At 45.0% G+C, this 12,330-nt stretch overlaps 1 protein-coding gene across 6 annotated transcripts in view; it reads right to left on the bottom strand.

The window, feature by feature from the left end:
- The window catches only part of LOC137436717 (disheveled-associated activator of morphogenesis 2-like), a 194,421-nt gene that overhangs the window by 34,546 nt on the left and 147,545 nt on the right, over positions 1-12,330 (bottom strand). For all 6 annotated transcript variants that reach the window (XM_068130736.2, XM_068130734.2, XM_068130737.2 and 3 more), the window contains 4 exons: positions 11,577-11,661; positions 5,448-5,554; positions 5,202-5,290; positions 4,938-5,106 (listed from right to left, as the gene is read on the bottom strand). In XM_068130736.2, the coding sequence (XP_067986837.2) occupies positions 4,938-5,106; positions 5,202-5,290; positions 5,448-5,554; positions 11,577-11,661 (450 nt within the window). The remainder of the gene's footprint in view (positions 1-4,937; positions 5,107-5,201; positions 5,291-5,447; positions 5,555-11,576; positions 11,662-12,330) is intronic.

The following is a 12,330-nucleotide window of genomic DNA, read 5'->3' as shown; positions in this document are numbered from 1 at the left end:
ACGCTCCCCCCGTGCGCGTGGCCCACGCTCCCCCCGTGCGCGTGGCCCACGCTCCCCCCCGTGCGCGTGGCCCACGCTCCCCCCGTGCGCGTGGCCCACGCTCCCCCCGTGCGCGTGGCCCACGCTCCCCCCGTGCGCGTGGCCCACGCTCCCCCCGTGCGCGTGGCCCACGCTCCCCCCGTGCGCGTGGCGCACGCTCCCCCCCGTGCGCGTGGCCCACGCTCCCCCCGTGCGCGTGACCCACTCTCCCCCGTGTGCGTGACCCACTCTCCCCCGTGTGCGTGACCCACTCTCCCCCGTGTGCGTGACCCACTCTCCCCCGTGTGCGTGACCCACTCTCCCCCGTGTGCGTGACCCACTCTCCCCCGTGTGCGTGACCCACTCTCCCCCGTGTGCGTGACCCACTCTCCGTCGTGTGCGTGACCCACTCTCCGTCGTGTGCGTGACCCACTCTCCGTCGTGTGCGTGACCCACTCTCCGTCGTGTGCGTGACCCACTCTCCGTCGTGTGCGTGACCCACTCTCCGTCGTGTGCGTGACCCACTCTCCGTCGTGTGCGTGACCCACTCTCCGTCGTGTGCGTGACCCACTCTCCGTCGTGTGCGTGACCCACTCTCCGTCGTGTGCGTGACCCACTCTCCGTCGTGTGCGTGACCCACTCTCCGTCGTGTGCGTGACCCACTCTCCGTCGTGTGCGTGACCCACTCTCCCTCGTGTGCGTGACCCACTCTCCCTCGTGTGTGTGACCCACTCTCCCTCGTGTGTGTGACCCACTCTCCCTCGTGTGTGTGACCCACTCTCCCTCGTGTGTGTGACCCACTCTCCCTCGTGTGTGTGACCCACTCTCCCTCGTGTGTGTGACCCACTCTCCCTCGTGTGCGTGATGTGGGAGGGAGAGGATTTGAGCTCTTAGTCATATTTTACATGAGATGTAATAACACATTACAAACTGTATTTCCCATGTGTATGCACATGCATTCACATGTTTTCAGAAGTAAATACATTGTGTAGATTACATTATTTGTGGATCTGATAAATTGGCAGTAACCACTTTGTGAAACTGAATGTGCAGGTGTAGCATCTAACTCAATATGTCGAAATGTCACACACGTCCATGCCCATGGGATTCCCACCGGTGACCCCACTATTATATAATGTTGTGCTTCTGTGAGTGTCTGTCCATCCGTCTCATCCTGGAACACAAACGCTGTCGGATTGGAAAAAAATATTCAGCAAAAGTTGCTCTCAAATTGATCAAAACCTATGGGAAAATTATAGTTTTTTTCAATGGGACCCCAAATACTCTAGTAGCTCATGGTGGTTGAGTATGCACTTTATTGTACAGACCTAAACTCTTCAGGAATCCACTAATTGAAGGTCCAGGAACAATATTTGGTTGGTAACACATTTGCCACTGACGGCGAAATAGCTGAAATGGCCATACCCCTTTTTGGGCCACGCCCCCTTTTTTGCCGTGACTGTATCTACAGAACCGTTGGACCTAGGAGGTTGCCCGACCACTCAAAATTTGCGCAATGGCCACATTATGGGGGGTCAGTAATACATTTTCATATCCAAAAGTCAATGGTTTTTAAGATAATTGCCAAAAACCGATTTCAACATGTTACGAACTACAATTGTATGATACCACCAAGGCCACAACATTATATGACACTTATACCTTTTGCATCATCCTATTTTGGAATTTACTTATTTGGATTTCTACACTTTTCGCCTTTACTACAGCCACAAAACGTGACACATTTAATGTTCCTGTCTCTGCAAGTGCACGTTTTGGTACTCATACATGCTCTTGGGCATTTGCATGGAGGAGGCAGGTCATCGGGCCTGCACGATACTGGCAGTATCACTGGTGTTATGCCAACGTCCGTTGCTTCATACCCATACTGGAGTGGATCTGGTTTGGTGACGGCAGGAGTTGGGGCTTGCAACCACATCTTACACTGAAGAAATGCTCGCTTTATGTGTTCTCGTAGCGTTGATGAACAGCACACAAGCTGGTTGAAGTCCAGTTCTTTCTTGGAGTTGTGGTACTGCTCCCATCGATATTCATCGAAAGTGGAACAGTCGGTCTTCTTTAATCCAGACACAAGGAACTTTTCAGCATTGCTTGTTATCTGTGGTGACAGTTCTTCTACACCAAACCCTTCCAGTAGGGAGAGATCGATGGATGCTTTCAGGCCAGACAGCTTTGGACCCACCTTGCTGGTACTGTCGCAACCGCTGAGAGCATGAATGGCTGGGAGACACGACACCAAACCGTTGTCCAGTTGATCAACCAACATGTGGACTGGTACAGTTTTCTTTGTTTTCCGGTTACCAAGCTTCACGTACAGCTTTTGTAGTTGCCAGGTTGTGTTGAAGTGGAAGATGAGGTTGACAAAGACATCTGTGTCAGGCGAGTCGACCAAGACTGATTGAACCCCGTGTTTCACAACACCATCATTAATATGGAACATGATTCTGTCGTCGGCTTCTTCTTGGTTGCTTGAGAGCTCTGCGATCTGTGTTTCAGTGCCAGCTAACAGTTTCCTGCATTCACCCCCATATACTCCTCCAAAGAATATTTCCTTGTCCGACTCGACATTCTGCAGCATCCACTTGAAGACATACTCCTGCAACCGAACTTTGTTCAACATTGAGCTCCAGAACATATCAAGATCGACAGGGAGTTTCTGATTGTCAGACCCAATGGTGATTGTGATTTGTTCTGAGGAACTTCGCTGTGCCCGTTCCATTTGCTTGATTGATGATTTTTGATAAACATCAAAAATAATGTCTATTCTTGTGGACACGGAGCCTGTAGCAAGAATCCTGTTGGAAAGACTCTCAGCCAATTCCCCGAATGTGTGAAGGCCCATCTTTTTCATCGGTAGTTTACGCACAAGTGCCATGAAGTCCACTATTGTCATCTGAGCGTCACTCTTTACATTCCTCGTCTCCTGTGGAAGGCGACTGACAAGTTCCCTGGCTAAGGAGGCTTTATCGGGCTTCTTCAATTTGATGCCATCTTTACATTCAGTGGTGAGGAACTGGGATGTGCTGGTCAATTCATACTTCAGGAGTTCTAGCATGCTGTACCCTCTTTCTCTAGCATAGTCAATGTACCTAACCGTTTCCGCTGCATCCTTTTTCGCCATCGATTTCTTCGCTGTGAACGGAGTAGAAGTACGTTTCACGAAAACAGTCTTGCGGTTGGTAGGGATTGTATCATGTAGGTGCTTCTCCTTATCCTGAAATCTGGTCTCAACAAACTCTTCATAACTCTTCTCACCAATTTCCAGGCATTCAAGTAATCCGTCGACAACCTCCTGGGGAATGTCAGCTCCAGTAGAGATGTTCTGAAGTCTGATTCCAGCGTCGAACGGATTGTTGATGGATTTTATGTAATCCAGAAGGGCCTTTGCACGAACATGGCCAATCTTCGTAGAACTTGGATTGAACTTATGGGATTTATGGGATACCGCTGCCTGCATGCAGGCTCAACGACAAAACACCCATGACCGGAATTTCTAGCCATGTCTAGACTCTAGTCTTGACTCTAGTCTAGACTCTAGTCTAGACTCTAGTCTAGTCTAGACTCTTCAGGAATCAAGTAATTGAACAATAGGAACAGGAACAGGAACAATTACGAATAATATTGTAGTTCGTAACATGTTGAAATCGGTTTTTGGCAATTATCTTAAAAACCATTGACTTTTGGATATGAAAATGTATTACTGACCCCCCATAATGTGGCCATTGCGCAAATTTTGAGTGGTCGGGCAACCTCCTAGGTCCAACGGTTCTGTAGATACAGTCACGGCAAAAAAGGGGGCGTGGCCCAAAAAGGGGTGTGGCCATTTCAGCTATTTCGCCGTCAGTGGCAAATGTGTTACCAACCAAATATTGTTCCTGGACCTTCAATTAGTGGATTCCTGAAGAGTTTAGGTCTGTACAATAAAGTGCATACTCAACCACCATGAGCTACTCTAGTAAAAAAACAAACAAAAAAAACATTGAACCTGGGCAGTGTGGTGTATAAAACAGGCTTCCGCTTCAATTATTCTCGACTTTTTTTTTTGCTGTTAAGAAACACGATTTGGGAATTTCACAATACTATACACAGTATTATTTAAAAGGCTTATTATGTGTCAGCCCCTCCAGCTGAAACATGGAATTGCTCCTCAGACAATAAATTGGGTAAAGGTTGCTACAAATTAATCCACAACTATGGGAAATTGTAAACTGCCTCAATTTAGCTCTTGCAACATACGCAAGAATAAAAGGCTTCCTTTTACTTCTATATCCTGATATTTTTTACCACGGACTTCCAAGCTTGTCATTTAAGATAGTTTCATAAACTCTTGCAGTCAACAAAAGAAAACACGAGGAAGAGATAAGGCTAATGTCGATAAATTGCTTTAAATTAGTTTTACCCGACATTTAAAAAAACAAAAAAAAACATTGCAGGCCTTAAAGACGAGTCGAAAGACAAACCCAAGACAGAAAGCAATCTTTCTAGCAAAACAAGAATTATATAATTACAACAAAAAACAAGTCTCTGTTAGGGTTGAAGAATATGTATCACCACCAAGAAAAACTGTGTGCCCAACTGAGCAGTAACTCTTAAATGGAGCAAAACAGGCTAAGGAAGGGCTAACACGCAACCTTAGGCCTAATGGCCTTTTCTTGCAGCGATAATTACACATTCAGTTTTAGTTAACAAAATAAATTTGGATATGGCTGCTTACTTGGCTCACCACTGGCACAGTAAATATGCCAACCCCACAGAGAGACATGATGACAAGATGTAGTACGATTGAGGTATACCAAGACTCCACCAACGAACATTGCACAAGTTCGATATTTCTCACTTTAACAAACAAATCATCATAAGAGACCATATTGATCGGCATGTCTTCATCTCGTACACACCGGTCTAAGCTGGACTTGGTGTCGGCAATCTTGTTCAAGCTGGAGAGTCGAAAGCCGAAAGCATTCCCACGCTGGCCCTTGTTCATGTAATTTCCGAAAGCCAGAATGACCTCGAGGAGACGACGGAGGCGAGAGCTTTTCAGAACCTCACGGGATGCTGCCAGCACAGCTAGGCCAAATAGAAACAAGATGGAGGAATTACCTTTCACAACATTTCAAAGAAAAACATCCCAGCATAAATATTTATTGCTGTTAAAGGTTTACCTTCAACCTTTGGCTTAGATTCCAGTACACGCTCTGTGAACTTTTTCTTGAAGTACAATGCCTGCAGCCGCTGCTGGTAATGAGGGATTCTGCAAGCAGGAAAGGGCAGAGCATCTGCCTGAATGAATGCAATGCCTGAATGCAATGCTCAATGAGCAGCATCTAACAGATAGGAACAGTAATGGCAAAACCTCCTCCGACTCATCTACAGTAATGTGCAGAAAGTGAAAAACTGCACACACACACCTGCTCATTTCATACAGGAAGCAATCAGCACGAGCCATGCGCTCAAACTCGTGTGTGTGCTCCTCTAGAAGGTCAATGTCACTTTTCTCAGGGACAAATTTCAGCATCTAAGGAGGAGCAGGTGGACACACCCAACTTAAAAATAGAAAGATCACCTCGTGATTTCAAGATTTTCAAACCAGCATTTTGGTTTACTCAAAGAGGATAACTGAGATGTTAATATAAGACAAAACTGTGCAAGAATGTCAGCAATTTCACTTTCACAATGGCATTGGTGATCGAGATGGGTTGAAATGATAATCTGATGGCAACATTTATTACATGAAGGACTAATGCCTCACTTGAACTGCATTTATAACCATTCTCACCGACAGCCTTTGCACCTAAACCCCGCCTCATTCTCCTAAATCCCACCATCAACGGGTGTGGAGACTTGGTAAACCTGGCTGGCAAGCCACACATCATTGTCCACCTATGTTCTATAGCACCATATGTCATCACATTGAAAGCCATGTAGACAGATCCCGTGACGGTTTACTCGCCCATTCTTCCTGGTTCGCCATTGTCACATTTTACTCGACTGTGCTTACAACTGGCATCTCGCCTCAAAACATTTTAAAATCCTCAGTAACAAGCATTTAATTTTGGGGCGATTCGTAGGTAAATAAGCATTTTAACTGCATTAAAAGACAATACACAGCTTGATAATTCATGAAGTATATGGCAGCCATCTTGTGTGTTAATCATATTAATGGTGTTTGAAATCAGTGCGGTGATTACTGAACTTTTACTGAACATAATCTGTTACTCATTGTATTTTTTGTTAATTATCGCTCCATTCATTAGCTCACCCGGAACATAGTTCAGGTGAGCTTATGGAATGGGCCCCATCGTCCATCCGTCAACAAATTCTTCTCCGAAATTGTTGATGGGATTGCGACCAAACTTGGTTAAAATGATGGGGGTTGTTGCTAAATAGCAACAAGGTTGTTGATCATACTACTCCTCCACCTACAAGTAGGTCATCGTAAGGTTTAAAGGTTGCAAAAGTACTTGGATTTCGATCTAGCTTTGCCACCATTTTTGTGACAGCAGGAAAGCCTATAACCTTCTCTCAAACTGCTTAACCAATCAATGCGAAACATTACATTTGCGATCAACTACCAAAGTGAAAGATAGTCTGTTAACAACAGCGTCAGTCACGTGATATGGCAGCAACTTTGGATCAAAGGAAAACCTTTAAAATTAATCTTCTTTGAAACGCTTTAACCGATCAATGCAAAACTTAAAATATAGGATTGACTACCGATGGGAACATATGACTAAAATAAGGCGACCCAAAGCAAAATATGACTGCCAGTGATGCCATCATACAGAAAATGGGCAATCTCTCAAAACATATGAATTATATACATCTTGGATTTGCACCTCATCAGATAGGGCTAATTTTGTCAACAGGAAGTGACAGAAGTGGGCAATATCTTGAAAACTAAAGCTCAGACAGCAGGGAGTTACACTACTGTGAACATAGTCGTGGCCAAAAATATTGGCACCCTTGCACCTTTTTCAAAAATGCACTATTTATTCCAGAAAATTGTTGAAATTAAAAAATCTTTTGTTATGCACAAATGTATTTATTTGCTTTACAGTGGAACGACACAAAAAAAAGGTAAAATTTTTTATTAAAGGTTAATTTATTCCACACAGAAATCCTAAAATGTCCCGGACAATATTATTGACACCTTTTAAAAGTTGTTAGAAATAATTATATTTCAAGCAGGTGATTCTCCTTTACTTTGGAAGTGAACTCACCTGTGGAGAGTTGCAGGTGCCTGCAATATAAAAATCACTCATTCAACCAGTTTGAATGGAGAAAAGGAGTCATTCTGCTGATTTGTGTCATGCAATGAGCATGGAGAAAAGAAAGAAAACCAGAGAATTGTCTGAGGAAGTCAGACACAAGATGGTAGCCAAGCATAGACAATCTCAAGCCTACAAGTTCATCTCCAGAGATCTTGATGTTCCTGTGTCCACCGTACACAATGTTATCAGGAAGTGTAATGCCCATGGCACTGTATCCAACCTCCCTGCACGTGGCCACAAGAGAAACTTGATCGAAGATTGCAGCGAAGGATTGTTCAAATGGTGGAGAAAGCACCTGGATCAACTGCCAAACAGATTCAAGTTGACCTTCAGACACAAGGTACAACAGTTTCAACTCACACCATCCATCGCCAATTCGATGAAAGGGGGTTCTATGGTAGGAGACCCAGGAGGACAGAGAGACAGAGACAGAGACAGAGACAGAGACAGAGACAAAGACAGAGAAAGAGACAAAAGAAAGCCCGACTGGAGTTTGCCATAATTTGCGAACCCGACTGGAGAATGTCTTGTGGACAGATGAAACCAAATTATTGCTTTTTGGTAAAGCACAGCATCTCTATGTTTACAGAAAACAAAATGAAGCCTTCAAAGAAAAGAACACCTTCCCTCTACAGTCAAACATGGAGGAGGTTCAGTGATGTTTTGGAGTTGCTGTGCTGCCCCTGGCACTGGGCACCTTGAATGTGTCCATGGTATCATTAAATCAGGAGATTACAAAGGCATTTTGGAGCACAATGTTCAACCGTGTCAGAAAGCTGGGTCTTCGTTGAAGGTCATGGGTCTTGCAGCAGGACAATGACCCCAAACACACTTCAAAAAGCACCCAGGAATGGTTCAAGACAAAACGCTTTTCTGTTCTGAAGTGGCCAGCAATGAGTCCAGATCTAACTCCCATTGAATACCTGTGGGGAGATCTGAAAACAGAAGTTGGGAGAAGGCACCCTTCAAATCTGGGAGAACTGGAGCAGTTTGAACAAGAAGACTGGGCCAAACTGCCAGTAGAGAGGTGTAGGAAGCTCAATCATGGTTATAGGAAGCAGTTGACTGCAGTTATTTTGTCCAAAGGCTGTGCTACCAAATATTAAGTCTCGGGTGTCAATAATTTTGTCAATGCCATTTCTTTTTATTTTCCGATTTAAAATGATATTGTTGTGTAAATGAGAATTGTGTTTTTTTTATTGTTGTAAAAATATCACCCTCCTTCCTCCAGTTGTGTATAAAGGTCAAAGGGCGTCCCTTAGTTAGGTCATATACAATCACGTTAGCCAATCATAGATTTCCTCCTTGTTGATAGTTATTTCCTTATTCTGTGTATTAGGTTAAGGCTCTGTTTTCCACAAGTTAACACTGCATTGCACCAAATTCAAACAAGGTAGATTCCCTGCACATCCCCCCTTTCGTCAATTACCAACTGCATTTGCCTCCATTGAGCACGTGGTCGGCTCGGAGAAGAAAGGCGTGTCTCCACCTCGTCATAGAGGGGAGGAGTGAGCCAGCCCTTGCCGACCAACCAAGCACGAGGGGTTTGGCTTAAGAGGGTGGAGGAAGAGCGATCGGGGAGGTTCAAAAAGGTTCAAGGGTGGGGCTATATATAACCCGCGGGAGACGCCACCACCTCAGATGAGTCCAGACGCGCTGGAGATGAGCTACGGAGAGAGTCCTGAGAGCAAGAGTTGAGAGAGAATCCTGAGAGCAAGAGTTGAGAGAGAGTCCTGAGAGCAAGCAGGAGCAGTACCACGCAGCTTTGACTCCACCAGGCAGCTTTGACTCCACCAGGCAGCTTTGACTCCACCAGGCAGCTTCGACTCCACCAGGCAGCTTCGACTCCACCAGGCAGCTTCGACTCCACCAGGCAGCTTCGACTCCACCAGGCAGCTTTGACTCCACCAGGCAGCTTTGACTCCACCAGGCAGCGTTGGCTCCACCAGGCAGCTCCGACCCGTTACCCCGCGGGAACCAGGATCGGTGGCATCGGTGGCCGTCGAGGTCCAGCCCGACGTCCCGTGCGGGGTCAAGCTCCAGCCAGCTCCGTGCCTTCCTCTCCCTCCAGCCATCCACCTCCTGCCATTCCTGTCATCATCCCCCATGTAAGTGTGCTTGTAGTCTGTCTTTTGTCTTGTCATGGGGTATAAGTTAAGCCTGTTTAGCTAAGCTAGAGTTTCGCTGTGTCCTTCTGGTCCGTCCCTCTTTCTGCATTATTTTATTATCCTTCCTCCTCCTTGGTTTCTTTTAATTGTGTAAATATTAGTAATAAATTATATTCGTATTTCCTACTTCTGTCTTCTTCTTCACATCCGTCGTCTTTGTCTTTTCCCCATTGAATACATGTGGCACGATTTGGCCAACGTTCAGGATCGGGTTAGTCTTGGTAATAGTTCGTGCTGCGTTTGCTAAACACCGCTCGGCAATCAATTAACATCTGTCCGCGGTACGAACGGGGCTGTTTTTTCGGCCTTTCCGGAGGTCGCGGTGCAGCTTCAGGGACCACGTCGGTCAGTCACAAACGAGGGGACTAATCCCCCCTCGAGAAGGGATCCGAGGCCGACGTTGGGTTCCGCAACAATATATTAAGTTCTGAATAATAATAAAAAAGGTTCTGTAACATCAACAATGAATTTAATAATTGTGGAGAGCAAATACCTTTGTCAATTTCAACTTATTTTTAGAGAAAATTGTGAGTTATTTGAAAAAAGTGCAATGGTGCCAATATTTTTGGCCACGACTGTATGTTAATACTACCTGACCTAAAATGTGTATTCTAAATTCAGTTCTTGTTCTTACCCTGATCCATCCGTCACTCCATTTTTTGCCAACCAGCCAGGTGAGCTGCACAGTACCATTGTATTGGTCCTCTATCTTTTTGGTGTTGCATAACTTCGGAATCATGACAGTCTTCTTTTAACCAAAAACAACTTCAAAAAAATTAAAACACGTTTTTAAAATCATATGATTAAGTCACTCAAACTTTTGGGTCTCAGTATCAGCCATAATCTTTCTTGGACAGACCATATTTTCAAGATTTTCAAGCCAGCCACCAACTGGGCATTCTCCAACGTGCAAGGTCTTTCCTTGGCCATTCTGAAATTTTGACAAACTGCAAGGCCTACATCTGCAGCTTGATAGAGTACTGCTCTCCCCTTTGGGCTGGCACTCCTGCCTCACACCTTGCCTTCTTGATGCCATGGAAAGCAAGGACCTCAAAATCATTGGGATCTCCTGCAATTAAGCTGAGTGTCTAGGTCTGTTACTCTCACATGCAGACAAGTTGGTGAACTCTATTCGACCACTTCCTTTCTGGTCTTGCATGCTCTGCACTCTTAGCTCTGCCCCTCACAGGTTTCTGCAGAGTGCACACCATCTGCCAATAACCCTCTTCTTGCCAAACTCCTAAAATCCAGCCTCATTGCTCACCTCCTCTCATTTGTTCCACTTTTCCCTCGCCAATGGAACTGACGTCTCCAGCCTGTTGAGGCCAATTCTTCCCTCCAGGGCTTCAAAACAGCTGTTCATCACTACCTCAGGTCACCCCTCCCCCCCACCTCCATCCATACTCATGATCTTGTCTGCCCTAAATGACTATTCCCAAGCACTTCCTCCAGCTTGGTGACCCCCCCCCCCCCAACCCCCCTTGACATTTTAAAAGTCAAAGTCAGATGGTGGTCTGAAAAAAGAACGTTTTTTTTGTCATCACTCAATTTTGCCAATGCAGAATCTCAAAGACCGCTTGGCCTTCCAATATGTTCTTGCATCCTAATAGTGTACCTGCACTGAAGTTGTGCACCTGATATTTGATTTGTGTCCTTGACCTACTTTTAACAGATCGTGACTAACAAAAAACGCCTTTTTCATCGTAACTTGAATTATTTTCCTCCGACTTTCATGATGTTGAGTTTTATCGATAGCTTGTAGATAGGAAGACATTTTCTTAATTTACAGTCTATCCCTAAATGTTAAAGGTCAAGCTTATGTGGTGGTCCGAAAAAAAATAAAAATGGATGCCAAGGTTAAGTGTGGAAATGAAAAAATTAATATGGACGCAGGCCAAGGCTAAGTCGCAGGCGATCGCCAAGGTTATGCCGGCAGAGGCTTACCCTTGGCAATCGCAGATATCTATTTCTTTTTTTAGTGCAACTATAAATTTGATAGAAACATCAGTTTGTGATGGTGTGATATCAGTGCAGATACAAGTCAATTGTGACATTCGGACAATAGCACAAAGGTGCTTTTTCAATGCAAATGCCTTACCTGCTCCAGCATATCCTTAGAAATCTCCTCTTGTTCATCCATCTGCATTATCGCAGTTTTTATTTCTTCATTTGAGAGTTTCAACCTGAGAAAAAAGCAGAAACATGTCCCATTATGTGATGCTCAAAAATGTTCATAGCTGAGGGGAGCCCGGCTGGCAGTGCTTTATATTTCCTTCAATTCTAAAAGATCCATTTCATATACAACTAATTTTTCCATAATGAGATTTACATTGGTAGAGTTTTTTTTTTTTTTTTTTTTTTTTTTTTTTTGTATACAAGATCGAGGCTCGTGAAAGAGCGAAAATTAATCACACAGAAAGACAAACAGACACATAAAACAAATAACATCGGGAGCGGTAGACAAGATGGGGAGAGAGGGGGAAGGACACAAACACAACATTTGAGAGCAGGGACCGAGAGACATGGAGACATCGAGAGATCTGTGGGAGGGAGAGGGCTTTGGGGGGGAGGCATGTGAAGGGGGGAGGCATGTGAAGGGGGGGAGGCATGTGAAGGGGGGGGGGGGTGGGAGAGGTATAAACATATGGACACTGCCAGGATTTCCAGGAAATAAGTTGGAATTTCAAACAAGATGGATCTGGGGTGAATTAGTGGGGGTAGAAAAGATCAAGGTTATGGATGGGGGAAGATAAGAGATGGTGGTGAACAGCTGTTTTAAAGACCTGGAGGGAGGAGAGGGATTGAAGGGAGTGTGGGAGTTTGTTCCACAGGCGGGAGAAAAGAGGAATGAA

The sequence above is a fragment of the Myxine glutinosa genome, chromosome 11, assembly GCF_964187855.1.
Source record: "Myxine glutinosa chromosome 11, kmMyxGlut1.1, whole genome shotgun sequence".
In the NCBI taxonomy this organism is placed as follows: domain Eukaryota; kingdom Metazoa; phylum Chordata; class Myxini; order Myxiniformes; family Myxinidae; genus Myxine; species Myxine glutinosa.
This window is presented reverse-complemented; position numbering and strand designations above follow the sequence as displayed.